This window comes from Fukomys damarensis, unplaced genomic scaffold, assembly GCF_012274545.1.
Source record: "Fukomys damarensis isolate Sample0158 unplaced genomic scaffold, DMR_v1.0_HiC HiC_scaffold_13, whole genome shotgun sequence".
Lineage (NCBI taxonomy): Eukaryota > Metazoa > Chordata > Mammalia > Rodentia > Bathyergidae > Fukomys > Fukomys damarensis.
In genome coordinates, this window is record NW_022900925.1 from 37,844,510 (window position 1) to 37,862,091 (window position 17,582).

At 58.8% G+C, this 17,582-nt stretch overlaps 1 protein-coding gene across 2 annotated transcripts in view; it reads right to left on the reverse strand.

Moving 5' to 3' along the window:
- Dnajc7 (DnaJ heat shock protein family (Hsp40) member C7) overlaps nucleotides 1–17,582 on the reverse strand; it is a 21,229-nt gene that overhangs the window by 1,316 nt on the left and 2,331 nt on the right. Inside the window, exons 1-12 of one of the 2 annotated variants that reach the window (XM_010635491.3) lie at nucleotides 12,503–12,638; nucleotides 8,992–9,080; nucleotides 7,969–8,093; nucleotides 7,674–7,787; nucleotides 6,886–6,960; nucleotides 4,737–4,855; nucleotides 3,841–3,994; nucleotides 3,493–3,657; nucleotides 2,982–3,073; nucleotides 534–607; nucleotides 287–433; nucleotides 63–215 (exon numbers count right to left, since the gene is read on the reverse strand). In XM_010635491.3, coding sequence (XP_010633793.1) covers nucleotides 63–215; nucleotides 287–433; nucleotides 534–607; nucleotides 2,982–3,073; nucleotides 3,493–3,657; nucleotides 3,841–3,994; nucleotides 4,737–4,855; nucleotides 6,886–6,960; nucleotides 7,674–7,787; nucleotides 7,969–8,091 — 1,216 coding nt within the window. In that variant the 5' untranslated portion in view covers nucleotides 8,092–8,093; nucleotides 8,992–9,080; nucleotides 12,503–12,638. Of the gene's footprint in view, nucleotides 1–62; nucleotides 216–286; nucleotides 434–533; nucleotides 608–2,981; nucleotides 3,074–3,492; nucleotides 3,658–3,840; nucleotides 3,995–4,736; nucleotides 4,856–6,885; nucleotides 6,961–7,673; nucleotides 7,788–7,968; nucleotides 8,094–8,991; nucleotides 9,081–12,502; nucleotides 12,639–17,582 lie in introns of those variants that run through there. The other variant, XM_010635492.3, reaches the window with a different exon arrangement.

Below are 17,582 nucleotides of genomic sequence, written 5' to 3' on the forward strand. Positions count from 1 at the left end.
CTGGGGCAGCTGTGTGGCCACTGAGCGTCCCCGTGCAGGCTCCTGGGGCCCGGCCGACGCACCGCCCATGTTCATGCCCTCCTCGTCCAGGTCCTGCCCACTGTCGTAGCGCGTCTTCTTCTTGGGGTCCGAGAGGATGGTGAAGGCCTCACCCACCTCCTTGAACTTCTTCTCCTCCTCCTTCTGCACCTCGGCGCTGGCCCCGCTGTGCCGATCTGCAGGGAGGAAGGCAGCACTCAGGCAGGCCCTGGGGTGGGCAGGGTGAAGACACCACCCCGCCACCCACCTGGGTGGTGCATCAGGGCCCGCTTCCGGTAGGCTCTCTTGATTTCGTCCTCCGAGGCGTTCTTGTCCACCCCCAGGATCTTGTAGTAGTCTTTCCGCTTGCTCTTCTTCAGCTCCAGCTGTGCGTTCTTCAGGAGCTGTTTGTGTTCTGGGGACACGGGCAGCGGAGGACATGGCTGGCTGACTGCCTGCCCCTCAGGTCCCTGTCGCCCGCTGCCCGGAACACCGGGCTGCCAAGCTCCCCTCACCTTTCGTCTTCTCTGTCTGGTAGACCTTCTCGTAGTCCCGCACGGCCTCCTCGTACTGCTCCAGGTCCATGTAACTAGAAGGAACACAGGCGGGGCACTCAGGCTTGGGACCCTGAGGGGAAGAGGCTCGCAGCGAAGAGCTGCTTTGCCGAGCCGTAAGGACCATGGTCTGTGCTGTGCGGAGCTGCCTCACACCAGGGCGGGACAGCCACGTCTTGGGAGTAGCGGGCAGCGCAGAGGGGCCAGGAGCTGCCAGGAGGGTGCGTGAGGTGGCAGCCACTGGCAGGCATCAGGGCCCCTCCACGTGAGGTGGTGATGGGTGAGCGTGAGGAGCCATGGGCAGCGTGATGCCAAGGGGTCCTGGGCCAGGACAGAGGGCAGCCAGGGGACGGCGGGCTGGCTGGGGCGTGGTGCACCCTACAGAGGCACGGCTCCTGCCGAGGCTGGCGACACCACGGCACCGACACACCACGAGTGCCAGTCTAGCCGGCCCCCCTGCCAGCAGACACCAGTGGCCAGGCCACTGAGGCCACAGGGAGCCGGTGCTGGGGGCTGGGCGAGGGAAGAGGCTCAGGGTCTCCAGCCCAGGAACAAGCCATACTGCGCTAATTTCATGTGCCTTAAGATTCAAGGTACATTCCACCTTTTCTTTTTTCCTTTTCGTAGCACTGGGGTTTGAACCTAAGATCTTTGCAGTGAGCTATATCCCCAGTTGTCTTTTTCACACGAATACGAAGTCCTGCTAAGTTTCTAAGTTGCCTGGATGGAATTTGAGCTTGCCAACCCCTGCCTCAGTTTCCCAGATTGCTGTGAACACAGATGGGAGCTCCGTGCCCAACTTAGATTTTAAAATGTTTTGGGTTTTTTTGGGGGGGTACTGGGGCTCGAACTCAGGTCCTTACATTTGTGAGGCCGGCGCTGGAACCACTGAGCTAAATCCCCGGGCCATTTTAAAATGTTTTAAACGCCGAAGACAAGTAGCAGAGTAAGTGGGGCTTCTGGGAGCAGGGGCTCCACTCATGACAGGAGGTGTGCCCAGCATCCACAGGGCCCAGTGTGCCCTGTCCACACTTGGCCAGCCAGTGCCGGGTCCCTGAGGTGGTCACAAGGCAGAGCACCGCAAGGACCTCTGTGGCTAGCAGGGAGGAAGGAGTTGCTGACTGTGACACTCTGGATCTGTCCCTGACCAGCGTGGGCTCACGGGGGCTTGGAGGGGACTGCAGCACAGTGGTTCCCACAGCTACACTGGTCCCTGGGGTGGGAGGCACTGAAGGGTGTGAGGCTGGGAGGCGAAGTCTGGCTGGAGAGGTGCCGGGGCATGGTGTGGGCCCATTTCCTGCCCACCATGCCCTGAGCTGCTGCTCCTCTGCCCGGCCACCCTGTCTCACAGCAGCTGACAACGGACCGAAACCTCTCCTCCCCACCTGGGGGTGCTGGGCATTTGTCCCAGCAACAAGAAAGGCACCGAGATGAGACATGCTCTGCACACAGAGAAGAAGAGAACCAGCCTCTGCCCCGACTCTTCCCACCCACGCAACAACCCAGGGCTCCCTGCTGCTTCCCGCCAGACGGCGTCCTTCCCACTGGGTCGGTCACTGGCCTCCCCTTCCCACCGCCTCAGTGAGGCTGCAGCCGACCCCACAGCATTTCGTGTCTGTCGCAGCCCATCTCTGGCTGGCTCAAAGGACAGATTCTGTCCCCACAGCTACTGCGTGTATCCCCGGTGGTGAGCGAAGGCGGGCCGCGCCAAGGCCGCCTCTCAGACCACGGACTCCATGTCCTGGGATGGCTCAGCCCCCAGGTCCATCCCGAAGCTTGCACCACAACGCAGCGCCCTCCTAGCTAGTGTGACAATCGCGCCTGACATGACGGGCGGCGGTCTAGAGCTCGAACCCCTGCTTGGTGGGCAGCGGACCCGGTCCGAGCTGATGGTGTCACACAGCACGGTGCGCAAACCTGCCCTCCCAGGATGGGTCTTGCCCTCCTGCGGACACTGATCCTCCCTGAAGAGAATGCCCGGCCACGGGGCGAACTGGGCCCTGGGGCAGGCGAGACCAGGGCTCTCAGGGGGGTCCCGGCTGCTGTGCACAGAGCCAGCGAAAGTGCAGGCCTCGGCTGTGTCCAAGGGGAACCCTGTTCCTCCTCGGCCAGCGCCGGACGCCCAGCTCAGCACAGTCGCGAGTACCCACGTGCCGAGCACGGTGCCAAGGGAGGGCGAGGTGGGCCGCACACGCGCAGCTCCGAGATGCGGGGGACGCTGGGGAGGACACTTACGGAGCGCGGGCGTTAGAGCAGGCTCGGGAGCCTCCTCGCCGCACCATAAAGACGGGCTAGGCCGGAGCAGTCCCACCTAGAGCAGGGAAGGACCAAATGACCTCACGCCACGCCCGGTCTGCGGTCGTCACGGTGCCACTCCCCCGGCAGGCCGGCCGGCAGCGCCACACTCACCACTGCGCTCTCCTCAAGTAGGCCTTGATGTACGAGTCGTCGAGGGTCACGGCCCGCGTGCAGTCCCCGATCGCCTCATCCAGCTTCCTGAGCTTCAGGAGAGAGTGAGCAGTCACCGAGCGAGCGAGCGAGCCACGGCCAAGTGTGGAGACCACTGCCCAGCTAGCCTGGCTACTCCATTCTGCAAGCCAGGCAGGCACCCGAGGGGATGGCCGGATGGCCGTAGCCACCCCACGTCAGCCCGGCACAGCTGGATGGGCGCCTGGGCCTCCGCCTGCTGAGAATGACCGCAAGATCTAACTGCTGGGCTCGGGGGGGCACGGGCCTCCTCGGCCACGCTGGCGACACCAGCTACGTGGGAGGGCGCACTGCGTCTAAATCCCCCGAAGCTCCGCACGCGCCCACTGGAGGGGAGGCCCTGGGAAGAGCAGGCCCTGAACCTGAGGGTGCCACCTCCACAGGGCAGCACCCCGCCCTGTGCCCGCTGTCCCACGCCAGGGCGCGCGCTCACCTTGGAGTTGACTGTCCCCCGATTACAGTAGAGCTTGGCGTTTGTTTTGATGTTGTTGGGGTCTATGGCCAGGGCTTCTGTGTACAGTTCATGCGCTAACTTGTAGTTCCCGTCCTTAAACGCTTTATTCCCATCTTCCTTCTTTGCTTTAAGGGCTTTGGCGTTCTGCGGGGAAGAGCAAAGGGGTGGTGTGCGTCCAGGAAGCCTAGGTCCCCATCTCGCTGCAGCACAAGCCTCGGGGGCATCACTCGCTTTCTTGAGGGGGAGAAGAGAAGAAACCCAGGCCCCCAGGGAGGCATCGGAAGCACCAACAACGCGGTCCGGTCACCTCTGGGCCACAGCACTCACCCTGCAGGCCACGCAGGCCTTCTCGTGGTCGGGCGCCATCCTGAGCGCCTGCACGAAGAACTGCACGGCCTTCTCGATGCAGTCCTCGTAGTAGAGGCACAGGCCCCGCACGTACAGCGCGTCGGCGTTGGTGGAGTCCAGCCGCAGGATGTCGCTGCAACACCACACGGCAGGCTCGGCGGGGCTCAGGAGGCGCCCAGCCCGGCCCAGCCATGAGTGCAGTGCTCACGGGGTGCAAAGCAGGCTCCCGAGAAGCCCCAAACCCTACAAAGCGCGCAGCCGATGGCCCTGGCCTCCTAGGATGTCTCCTCTCCTGCGGCTCTGGTCCCAAACCCTCCGGGGCCGGGTCCACTCGGCACTGCAGGCCGCGCCTGTGCCTCACCACGCTCGCCTGCTGGGTGGGCGGCACCCACAAACCCACAAGGCAAAGCTTGCCTGCGGCTGTGCCGGGTCCTGTTTTTCTGTGGCACTGGGGGCTCCACGCTCAACTACCTCCCAGCCTTTTTTATACCAAGAGAGGGTCTCCCTGTTCTTAGGCTGCCCAGGCTGGGCTCAAACTCGTGACCGCCCTGCCTCAGCCTCCCGGAGCGCTGGGGTGAGAAGCCTGTGCCACCATGCTGGGACCGGGGAAGAGTCTTGCCCATCTTCCCATCTGAGAGGGGTGGAGGCCTCAGAGACCTCAGGGCTTCTGGCTGAGACGCCTCCCACCGCCCCCACCGCCCGAAAGCAGAGTGAAGGGCTGCAGCACAGCACAACTCAAACAGCAATACAACCCGGTCCCCACCCGGCTGGAGGGCCTGCAGAAGGCTGCACCCTGGCCAGTCCTCCATCTTGGCCTCCCAAGTAGCAGGAAGACAGGCAGACGGTCCTGCAGTCTGGCATGGCCTGGCGCTCACCTGGCCACAGACTGTGCCTCTGGGTAGCGGCCCAGCATCGCCAGGCACTCTGCTTTGAGGATCTTGAAGCGGTGGCAGGCAGGGGCGAACTCCAGGGCCCGGTCCATGCAGAAAACCACCTGTGGAAAGGACAGCGGACTAGGTTCTGGTCCCGAACCCCAGAAGTGTCTGCGCCTTCTCTAGGCCACACGAGGCTCAGAGAAGTTCTGGGCCCACTGCTGAGCAGGAGAGTGCCGAAGTCTTTTTGGGCAGTGCTGGGTACTGGACTCAGGGCCATGGGCCTCCTGAAGCAAGCACTGTACTGCGAGCCACAGCTGCCTGCCCAGTACTCGGCCCGGCAACGGCCAATGTTTACTGAGCACTTCACGGACCCATCTAACCCTCCCAACACTTTCCTAGGTCCCTTTGTTTCAGTGATGAGGAAACTAAGGCCGAGACTGACACAGTTGGTGAGGCAGAAGCAGGACTCACTGAGACACGTGGGGCCCCTGGACAAAGTGCTGGGCAGTTTTGTCCTGAGGGTGAGTGGGCCTGGTCGCTGGTGCCCAGGGCTCCCCCCAGCCCCCCAAAGGACAGCTGCAGGCAAAGGAGATCTTTGTTTCTCTCAAGTTCATCTGTTCCCTACCGGGACTATAATTCTTCATTTGTGACATCACCGTGACCACAACGGGGCGGCTGGGCTGTCGCAGACAGAAGGCTCTGTCACAGACTTGGGGTCTGGACCCGGGATGGGCAGGGGAAGACGCAGAGCCGCCTTTCGGGACAAAGCTCCAGCCTGTGTGACCTCTGAAACGTGCCAGGAGGCAGAGTCCTCTCCATGAACACCATAGACACTGCTTACTAAACTGATGGACAGGAGAGGGGTGGAGGAGTCAATCCTGGGACTACGTGAGCTGACCAAGTAATTTACCACCACATAAAGGGCCTTGAGCAGTGCATGAGTTAAGAATGATTTTGTTTTGGTTTTTGAGACAAGGTCTCACCAAGTAGTCCAGGTTGGTCTTGAACTTACTATGTAGCCCAGAGTGGCCTGGAACTTGTAGCGATCCTCCTGCCTCAGCCTCCTGAGTGCTGGGATGACAAGGTGCATGCCACTTGCCCAGCCTTGACTTGAACTTACTTTCTTCTTTTTTTTTTTTTAAACTGGGGATCAAATTTGGGACCTTGCACTTTTAAGGCAGGCGGTGGAACCACTGAGCTAAATACTAGGCCTAAACTAGAGATTCTATTTTGTGTTTGTTTTTGGTTTTGGGTACCAGGAACTGAACTCGGGACCTCATGCTTGTAAGACAGACCTTGAACTTTTGATCCTCCTGTCTCAGCCTACCAGGATGCTGGGATTGTGAATCTGCCACCATGCCTGGCTCCAACTTTTGATTTATAGGGCACATAAACAGGTTAAAATCAACTGTCTTCATCCCAGTAAAAATAGATTACTTGAACCCAATATTTAATTCCAACTGGCTTTCCCTTAGTAAGCAGCACACTTCTGGGACAGACTTTACACAGCAGCCACAGGAACAAAGCCAACAAACAACTCACTTGGCTTTTTATCATAAAGCCATATATATGTAAGCAAATTACTGTACCAGCAAAAACAAACAAACCTTCTGTTTCTTCCTAGGGTACTGTCACTGAACACAGGGCTTTTGCACTGAGACACATCCTCAGCCCTTTCATTTTTTTTTCTGGTGGAGGGGGGAGTAATGGGGATTGAGCTCCGCACCTGGTGCTTACAAGGCAGGCAGCACTACTGAGCTGTATCCGTGACCCTTTATTTTCTGAGAGAAAATCTCATGAAGTACCTAATCTGCCCAGGCTGGGTGAGTACTTTCAATCCTCCTGCCTCAGCCTCCCAGAATGCTTGGGAAAGAAAAGATTTGGGGGGCGGGTACCTGGGATTGAATTTGGGATGTTGCGCTTGCAAGGCAGGCAGAAGAAGAACCACCGAGCTAAATCCCCAGCCCAAGATTTTTGAAGATGAAAGCAAAAGGCCCAATTTACTATTAAAGTAAATTTCAAGGAAGAATTTACTATTCTAGCTCTTCTGTACCACAATGCTGACCTTGGTCACACACACGCATGCACACACAGCCCACCCTGCACTCTGCAAGAAAGGACAGATGATCTCCTCATAGTTGTACTTTACCTTCCGAAAATCTCGCTTCTCAAAATCCGTCTCTGCTATTTTCTCATATTCCATAACCGCATTAGCATTCTTGAACTATACGGAAAAATCAAATAGGTGGAAATTTTTAGTGAAGTCAGAGATTTAATAATCATAAAAACCAACAAGCCTCAATGACTGCTCTTTCAAGAAAATCATGTCTTTAGCACCCCCAAAATTAAAGAAATAAAGGAGGCGACTCTGGCCAACCAGGCTGGTACGCTTCCTTGACGGAGCCGCAGTGAGCATCACTGGCCACAGCCCTGGGCCTGGGCTCCAGCACCCGTGGCGTGTTACCGCCAGGGAGAGGCTGGGTCTCCATCCACTGCTCAATCCACGCAGGGCGATCTGCTGCAGGCACTGAGTGGGTCAGGCGGGCCCGGGGGACCCCAAGCTGTCCTGGAGCTCCGTCCAGGCCATTTGTAGTCAGCACAGCTGCTCCTGCCTCCCGTCCTCCACAACCTCGCACAGGTCCTGGGATGGACCCAGCGCCCCACTGAGCTCCAGCCCTGCCCTCTTCCCCACGAGACAGGATCTTGTGCCGTGGCCAGGCTGGGATTCCATGTGGGACTGTGCCGCCACATTCCCAGAGCGCCGCGATTACAGGCTGCACCGCGGTCCACTGACCACAGTCACAGCTTCTAAGGCCAGAAACCAATGTGATAACAGGTGGGCGGGGGTGGAGGCATCTCCGTTCAGACCCCTGGGCAGGGCCCCGCCGGCGCCCCTCACTTCTAAACCCGCACACGTGTGACACGCAGGGACCGCACCTCCTGCTGCGCCTGAGTGTTTCTGTGGTCCAGTTCCAAAGCTCTCTGGAAGCTGCGACACGCTGCCATGGCATTCCCCAGGGAGAGGTGGCACTTGCCCTCTCGCAGATGTCCCTAGAGACAGTGGCAGGAGAGAGAGCACCGTTGAGCGGTGGGACAGACAGAAGTCAGCAGCGGCATTGAAGCCCCGCAAAACCAAAACCAGCAGGGCCACCAGGGGCCAGCAGGCCTCAGTCCTGGCGTGGCGCCCTTGGTTGATCCCGCCACCGCACGCAGGGTAAATGCCCAGACGCACCCTCACGAAGCCGTCGTCCAGCCGCACAGACTGCTGCGCGTCCGCCAGTGCCTCTCGGAACCGGCCCAGCATCATCAGCGTGGCCGCCCGGTTCCCGTAGTAGCTTGCGTTTTTGGGACGCATATCTACAGGGAGGCAGAGAGAGGGGTTCAGGGCAGCTCAGGTCCTGACTGCAACCCAGTGAGGGAATGGAGCGCTTGTCGGGCCTTCAGGCTCCTGGGCTACATCCCAGTACCACGAGCAGAGCAGACAACAACAAAGGTCAGATACAGTGGTGTGCACCAGCAATCCTAGCACTGGGGAGGCTAAGGCAGGAGGATCACGGACTTGAGGCCAGTTTAGAGTACTCTGCGAGAGAATGTCTAAAAAAATAGCAAAGAGGAAAAAGGAGTGCAGACTGCTCTCTAGAAGGCCATGGCCAAATGGTCCTACCTGTGCACACGACATCAGCCACGAAACAAGCAATTCTGAGAGAAGACCAGGTACAGCTATAGCGCCCTGAACTCAATCCCGGGCACCCGCAAGACCACAGTGGGCTCAGCAAACCAGCTTCAAGCACAGCCGGGCTGGGCGGCTCAGAGCGGAAGCCCAAGCCACGCAGCACCACAGAAGCATCGGGCACCCGGGTCAGAGCGCAGCCGCTCTCCCAAAGCACTCTGCGCGACGGCCTGGCCTGCGGGCCACGAGGGAGCAGCACGGAGGGCAGTGTGTTCAGCGGGTAGGTGAAGCATGGGGACCAGGGGACCTGGCTGTGTGGACAGAGGCCATTTGCATTCCTGCTATGTTTTTCCCCAACACTGGGAATTGAACCCGGAGCCAATGCACCGAACTACAATCCCTAGCCCCTCCTGCCTCAGCTTCCCAGAGTGCTTCCCAGGGGTTACAGCCTGCGCCACCAGGCCTGGCTACAAGGCCATCTTCCAGGACAAGTCCACGAGTCACCGGGGAGAGCTCCAGGAGCCGCCAGAGACGCAGGGCTCCCTCACGGAGCTGCTCGCACCGTCCGCCGCACCGGCCCCTTACCTATGGCCTTCGTGTAGTAGTTGTAGGCCTCGTGGTAATCTTTCTTGGCATAATAAGCATTTCCTTGTTCCTTGAAGGACTCTGCTTCCCTGAGAGGAAAGAGATGGAGGCAAGTTACCGGCACCAGGGCAGGAGGCGCAACGGAGGCCCCGTCGTCACACTGCCCGGCCTGCGTGGCTCGGCCACTGTGCCAGGGACATGGGGACGGCCCGGACAACCACACGGGGTGCTGGGGGCCAGACCCGGGGCTTGCCACGTGTGTGACACTGGCCTCAGGCATTGCGGCCAGCAAGCGCTTAGCTCTGAGATGCATCTCTAGCCCTTTGTAAAAATTTCCAGACAGGGTCTTGCTAACCTGCCAGCCTGGCCTGAATCCTGCAGCTCTCTTGAATCAGCCACCCAGATAGCTGGGGTTGCAGGTGCGCTCCCCACGCGGCAGCTGAAAATTCTCTGTCCCTGTACATGCAGGAGTAGAACCCAGAGCCTCTGCACTGAGCTACATCCTGGCTCTTTTTTAAATTTTTTGAGTCAGGATCTTGCTAAGTTGCACAGGCTGTGCTGGATCTTAAGATCCTCCTGCCTCAGCCTCCCAGAGTGCTGGGATCATGGGTGTATATCATCACATTCTGCAACAAATGAATTTTTCTACCTTTTCCTTCTCAGTGCATCACAACTGCTGCCTCTTTTAGAAACTTCCAGGAAACCTCGTTACAGGCAGGGAATGAACAGTGACTCCCCACGCAAAGTGCATCTTGCCCTGAAGAGTTTTAATGACCCAGCACCCGGAAGGGCTCGGGTGTCTACCTCTGGAAGGACAAGCTGTGCAGAAGCAGGTGGCAAAGGAGCAGACGGAGCCAAGATGAGTGGCAGCAGGGACAGGGCTGCGCTGTGAGGAGGCCTGGCCTCCCAGGCCCTCAGCCCACGGCACCCACTACCCGACCTCCGTCAGGCTAGGCTCAAAGTAGCCACAACAACTAGAGTGCGGGAAACCGAACCAGTGACCTCCACCCAAGGCAGCCAAAGCACTCTCCCACCGGGCAGGGATGACGACAGGTTTACCGAGATGACTGCGGAGACACTGCTCAATCTGAGGGGTTTTAAGGGGCAGACCAGCCTGGCACACCCAGGCTCCCCGGGGCTCGGCCAGACCTGCTCGCCCCAGCCAGGTCAGGACAGACCACCCGCTCAGCCCAGAGCAGGCGCACCCTCCCCTTGTGCCGCTGACAGGGAGGTGACTCCTCCAAACCAAGGTGCAGCCACCATCTGGAGAGTGGCACAGGGGCAGGGCTCGGGCCTGCAGGAGGTGACCCAGGGCCCCGGGCTTCACCTCCCCAAGCACGCATCTCCTTTAGTAAATGGCGAAGTGGGTTCCTTTCAGGAGCCAAACAAAGCGAGCAATGTGGGCCGGCGCACCGCAGGGAACAACGGGGCTGTGTTGGCCTCCTCAGGGCGCTACCCGCGCACGCAGGGTGGCGATGCAGCAGCAGTGCCCACACGGCCCCCCATGAAAAGGGCTCGTTTCCAGGGGGCGCGGCCGGCGGACAGCTGCCTCAACAATGGCCACATGGTGCGCGTCCTCCAGGTCCCACCCCACCGTGGAGCGCCCTGGCCCAGCCTCCCACACTGCACGGCCCAGGGCCCAAGCCGTGAGGGTTACACCGCGCCAGGCCGCGCCAGGAACAAGCCCAGGGCACAGGCGGCCTGGACCAGCAGGACAGAGGACTCCCAGAGGACTCGGCTCCTCGCGTGGCCTCAGAGCTGCAGCGCTGACGGTGCATTTCAGGGAGGTGCCGTCACTGGCACAGCCCCTGTCACGCAAGGCCATGGTCTGGGGCGCATGACTGCGCGCTCACCGACCTCCGAGCTCCATCCTGCTCACCCACACCGGGAGAACCTACCGCCTCGTGCGTGTGCACACACACACACACACACACACACACACACACACACACACACAAAGGGCTCCATGGCTGGGCTGCATCCCCAACCCTTTTAAAATTTTTACTTTGAGATCGTGGTCTTGCTAAGTTGCCCAGGGTGGCTCTGAACTTGTGATCATCCCGCCTCAGCCTCCCGAGCTGCTGGGATTGCAGGTGTGCGCACCACGCCTGGCTTGATTTTAACTAACACAGTACCTGTACAGGTGCTGCGGGGAGGCCCTCGGTGTGACCTCCAGCACTGCAGAGCAGGGAAACAAACTGCCAACCGTGTGGGGCGCACCAGGGCGCCTGGCGCACAACTGCCCAACAGCCCGGGCCCCAGATCCTGCCAGTGTCAGGATTTTTAGACCAAAACTGAGCTCCTCCCCAGCTCCCCACTCGATGTGGGGAGCGAGTCCACCCTAACCCTAACCAGCAGCTTCAGGTTCCGTGAGCCAGCCGCCGGAGGGTCCCCTTTGTGGGCAGGGGTGCAGGTTTGCCCTGGGCTGTCTGGAAACGTGTTTGCATTCAGAACCCGCCGGGCCAGTCCAGAAACCAAGGCTAAGCAGCCTGCTCCTCCACACTGCTCCTAGTCTCCGGCCAGGAGCCACAAGAGGGCCGGAACCCCAGGGCGCAGCAGGACTCCCGTGGGACCTGGCCAGGCAGCCAGGTGTGAGCACAGCCACCCCACATAGCTCAGGCTCCGAAGCACCATCGCTGATGTTGCAGCGACCCTAAATAAGCGGGCTGGAAAATCCATTTCCCTCAAAACACTTCCAGGCTGAACACTCGCAAGGCTCTGCCTCAGGACAACCAGCCCAGCTTTTCAGTAAGCAGTGGTAAACCAGCCAGCTCCACTGAGACAGATGCGGGTGGGAGCGTCTAGGACGCTCTGGGCTACCCGACAGCACAGGTGCAGCTGCTACAACACCGAGAGTCAGGCTGTGGCACTCGCCTGCAACCCCAGCTACCAGGAGGCCGACGAAGGAGGATCACCAGTTCAAAACCAGGCTAGGCAACTCAGCAAGACCCTATCTCAAAGCTAAAATTACAAACAAAGCGAAAACCAGCAAAAACAGCTGCCTCAGTGGCGGAGTGCTTGTTTAGCCCACGGGAGGTCCCAGGTTCCATACCCAGGGCAAAGGGGGGAAGGGAAAAATAAATATTATAAAAACCCCAAACAATTTAGAGATGAAATGCTTCACCAAGCTGTCCACATTAAGATTTATTTCAGGGCGTGGTGGTGCACGCCTGTAAGCCCAGCACTTGGGAGGCTGAGGCAGGAGGGTCGCTGTGAGTTCGAGTCCAGCCTTGGCTATGTAGTGAGTTCCAGGTCAGTCTCAACTACATAGTGAGACCCTGTCTCAAACCCCACCCTCGCCAAAAATTTTTTTCAGAGGGGCTGGGGATTTAGCTCAGTGGCATTTCCCCTGCATTGTAAGTACAAGGTCCTGAGTTTGATCCCAGTACCCCCCGCCAAAAAAAAGATTTATTTCAGAGGGAGGAAGGGACAAGTTCACTGCAGAAGGACCAGCACAGTTTCACTACTCCGCGACACTGCAGCCCAGGAAACGTAGCTTAGATCGACTTACTGCTTTTGGTTATTTAGAGACAGGCTCTTCCATGTGGCTCAGGCTGTTCTCAAACCTGAGATCCTCCTGCCTCAGCCTCCTAAGAAGCTGTATCTGTGTGCCACTGCCCCTGGTTTAGATTGCTGCAGGACAAAACAAAAGATAACACCCTGTTTTCATTCTGAGTATCTGGTTCGAATATATATATATGTATTTTTTTTTTTGGTACCGGGGATCGAACTTAGGAACTTGTGCTCGTGAAGCAGGCGCCGGAACCACTGAGCCAAATCCCCGGCCCCTCCAACATTTTTGAAGTAGACTTAAGCTCTTTGAACAGCATTAATAATGTTTTAGGAGATGCCCCACCTGGGCAAGTTCGGGTTTTGTGTTTTGCACTCTCTCCATATAGCCTACTGTCCGAGAAATGTAGTAAAAAGCACGTCTGGTAAAATGACAACCGAGGACAGGAAGATTTGCTGTTAGGGCAGAGGCGCCCTCTGGAAGGGCCTCCTTTCCCTCTCCGGCTCTTGGCAGCACGCTTCGCGCGCCCCTCGCACGCCCACTCTGTTTACTACAACGTCGCCGCCGCGCCCTGCCACGGCTCCCTTTGTCCAGCCAACCTCCTACTGGTGCTGCCCTGAGAATGCCTCCGCCCCTCAGAATCCTCGGGCCACTGGCCGGGCTCAGAGTAGATTCCTCCTCGTCCCACGGTCCAGACCTCTGCCCCACTGGCTGGCGCATCCCCGCCATCCGTCGCTCTGACCTGCACAACCCAACACAGGACGGCAGCCCCGCTTGGCTCCTGTCCGGCTCCCACGTTCCCCTCCTTGCCTTTGAGCTTTCGACCTGGGACGGAGGCACCAGCGAGCGTCCCAGGGTCAGTGTAAGGCCAGGCCACCTGCCCCCTGCAGGCAGATGGCTCCCTGCTCACCTCACGCCCCAGGGTGGACAGACGCTGGGGCCGTGCCTGCCGAACCCAAGGGTGTAGGGAGGCACAGGGTGGTGGGCGGGGCTGAACCTTCAGCCTTCAGCCCCACTGGCCGGGCCTGCAGACCGCCCAGACCCACCTCGGCAACCCCTGATGCCCCAAGGCACATGCGGGTCCCTTGGAACCCTCCTCCTCAGCACCTCGAAGCTCCCCAGGGGACACTGGCACCTCCCAAACCTAGAACTGCGGGACAGGCCACAAACTGGGGCCAAAGCTTGGGGACGGTGTCCGGTGTGCCCCCAAAGGCCACCAGAGGAAGAGCAAGTCCACCCCCCAGCTGACAACTTGCTCCCCCACACCTCAGTCACAATCTCAGCATCAACCTGGAGCCACCCCTCACCCCATTATCCCCAAAGGCCTCAACCTCGCCCCTCCTGCCACACTTATCTGGCTGGGGAAGAAAGTACTTTGGGTGGAATTTTTTTGTTTTGTTTTTTTGAGTCCGTCTCCCTCTGCAGCCCAGGCTGGCCTTGAACTTGTGGCAACCCTCCTGCCTCAGCCTCCTGGGCTGGGATCACAGGTGTACGCCACCACACCTGGCTTTAAATTATGATTCCAATAATATGAAGGGCGCACTGGGACGGCCTGCTCCTTCTGCTCCAATTCACACAGTTCGAAAGACTACCTGGAACGACCTTTAAGTAACTTCCACATCCCAGCACCGGAGAAAGGGGGGGAGAGACAGGAGTGGACTGAGGGAGAAGCCAGTGCTCAGGGGGTCAGTGCATAGGGGGTGCAGGCACCCAGGGAGCTGCTGCCCACTGTTCTCCAGTCTTCTAAAAGTCCAGCAAGAAGGCAAAGACAAGAACCCAACACTCAGTGTTTAAAAACTTTCAAAAGACCAGCTTCAGCAACTGGCTTTCCTCATTGGCTGGGATGTTGAATAGGGTGGCCTTTCAGCCAATCAGAATCCTGGTCGTTGGGATCCCAGGTGCTAGAGCAACTGCCACTCACAGGGTACCCAACACTTCCTGAGGCTGCTGGGCTCACTAGGTGCTGGGTGTGGACCAGAAAACCCCAGCAAGAAGGAAGAGACCAAACCTCCCTCCCTCCCTCTGTGCCCCACCTCTGCACTCTGGTTAATGAGGGTTTCACAGCTTTGCTCCCAGTCAGCACCAAGATTCCAGTGATCTGCTGTTTCCGAATCGTTCCTAGGCTTCTCCTATTTTTCTGTCAGTGCCGGGGATGGAACCCAGGGCCTCTGCTCTGAGCTACAGCCCAGCCACTTTTTCATCTTTTACTTTTGCGACATGGTCTCCCCGAGTCACAAAGTTGCCCAGGCTGGGCTTGGCCTGCGACCCTCCTGCTTCAGCTTCCCAGAGCCAGGAGGGTGGAGCACACCACCTTGCCGGCTCACGCCACCCTCACGGGGCCTCACCTCAGACCTCTCCGTCTCCAAGGCAAGCTCCTCTCCCTCTCAGGGCGGGCTCCTGTAGCTTTTCAGTTCCACAGAGCAGCCGGTGCCAACACCCCAGACGCCGTCCAAACAAACAGTGAGAACAGGGCCGCAGCACAGGCATGGCTTCTGGCTCAGCCCTTCCCACGCAGTCACCCAGCGTGGACAGGGGGTAAAGGATTCAGATCCCTGGAGCTGTGGAGGGCCAGGTCAGAACTGCTCCCGCCTTTGTGTGTGGCCAGCCGCTCCAGTCCCCAGTCCCCAGTCCCCAGCTCCCCGGGCAAGCAGGTGAGACCCTCCCGACCGCAGCAAGAGCCACCTGAGAGCCACCCCAAGGCCAAAGACCACGGCGTGCTGGACACTCTGACCCCAGAGAAAAGACAGAATCCAACCGACCGAGCCCAGGCTGGGCCTCACGCGGAGGTAGGGAGGGAGCCGCCACTTTCCCTCAGTCATGGCGCAAGGAGTCTTCCAGGAGCCCTGGTCTGGCAGTGCCAATGCCAACAAGCACAGCTTTCACTCTAACGTCCTGGCTCCGAGGGAGAAAGAGAACTTTGTAGTGGACAGGCAAAAACCTGGTCTTTGTCTTCTTCCTAGAGATACCAACGCTAAGGAACAACGTGACGCGTTCAAAGTGCTGCTATCAGGCCCAGCGCCTGCGCTCCTGGTCCCGGGGAATGCACCCAGGGAGCCCAGCGGGTTCTCTGCTTTATATTCACCCCTGGGACTGAACCCAGGGCTCCACACTGAGCTACGGCCCCCAGCCCTTTTTTATTGAGAGATGGTCTGGCTAAGTCTCTAAGTGGCGCGGGCTGTGCTCAAACTCGCGATGCTCCAGGCTCCTCTGGGGTCACAGGTGTGCTGTGTCCGGACAGCACCGGCCACCTTGCTCCCGAGGGCCAAGACGATCTGGCAGCCGTGCAGCAGCAAGATGGACTCAGCCAGGACGCAAGGAGGAGACTCCTTATGGGGCTCACAACAGCCAAGGAGGGCATCCACACCTGTGGGCCTGCTTGACGGCAGTCAGGACCGTACCGAGGCCGGAACCCTGCCAAGTGCCAAGGGCATCCACAGGGCTGCCCCATCCCCACCCCAGCTGTGAGGAGTCCAGGAAACGAGAAATTCGGCCAAGCCCCTCCATGCCTGTGTCCCCCACTGTCAGCACTGGAGAACCACACACACCCACGGCCTTTCCCACCAGCACAGCCGTCTGCACTTTGGAGGTCCAGTTGTATGGCAGAGAGCCAAAGTGGTCTTTGTTTCCTTTGCACGTGTGTACAGAGACGGCACGGTGAATTTTAGTGTGACCATAAAGCCCTGTAGGCACACACACGCACAAGCCATATGTGTGCGTAAGCCCGGTGAATGCATTCCGCTTACTTAATCTACAGTTCCGTTTTCCAAGTGGCAGGTGCAGCAGCCGCGTATCTTGTAACTCCTGACACCGTGCATCGCATAAATCAGGGCAGTTCGCAGCGGCCCACACCCCCACCCATCCCGAGGTTCTGCATGTTTCCGCTCGGCAGGACCTGCCTGCCGGGGACATCTCCGCGCTCCTTTACTGTAACTTCATACTAGACTACCCGCTGCGCTGATTTTCTGTGTGGTGCCAGGGACAAAACCCAGGGTCACAAGCACAAGCACCCCTCTAGCCCTGAGCTCCACGCCAGCCTGGAAGCCATGGCTGCGGACAGGGAGCCCCGAAATGAAGCCAAATTGGGGACACTCCTTACGTCAGATTTATGCTGAGTAAGCCAAGTTCCTTAAATGACTCACAGCCAACTCCCTATTTATAGCACTAAGAACCACCGACTCTTCCCAAATACAAGCAGTAAATCCTTACACCAACTGAAGTTCTGTGCCGAGAGAAGTTTTGGTTTTGTTTTTGACAGGGTCTTGCTATGTAGTCCAGGCTGGCCTCAAACTCAAGGCAGTCCTCTGCCTCAGCCTCCTGAGTGCTGGGATTAGACACTCACCACCACACAAGTTCTTAATGACGTATATGAACCCATGATACTTAATTTTAATACTAAACAGAATGAGAAGAGCCTGGACCTCGGACCTCCTGCTCTGACCTCCTCGGAATGCTGCAGTTCCCCAGGGTCAGAAACCTGTGGCACCGGCTTGGGCTCGGGGTTCCCGCCCATGAGCTTGCAAGCTATGTGTTCCTCGTGCTGCACTGAGCACTCTATGTTTCTAACGTGGACAGTGAAACTCAGAATCCTGACTTCAAATCTCCTCCTCCACCATCTCAAATTACCCGAGCAGAGGGCAAAGCTGGCTTGGCATAAAGACATGAAGAAGGGAAGGAGCCGGAAGGCGGTACTGTCCCTCGCCCTATACAAAAGGTCCAAATTAGCCTGCAGCTGATGAGGACGGGCCCCAGTTCTGCAGAACCTTTGCATCATTCGGCTTTGGTATGGGAACATCTGCGCCTGCTCAGAACCACGCTCCAACCTCACTTCCGATAACCTGCCGGGCTGTCGCCAGCATTCAGAGTGTTCTCGAACACCACTAGCTCAGCAGCCCCCGACCGTGCCCACTGCACCCGAGCGCGGCCTCCGCCCTCTCGGAGGAGCGGGGACCCGGGAGGGGGCGACCGGGGTCCGGGGTGCAGAGCCCAAGAGCCCACTCCCCCTCCTCCTGCAGCCCCTTTGATTTCTAGGGTAGCCACGGCGGCCAGGTCCACTACGGAGACAGACACCTGGCCCCTGACT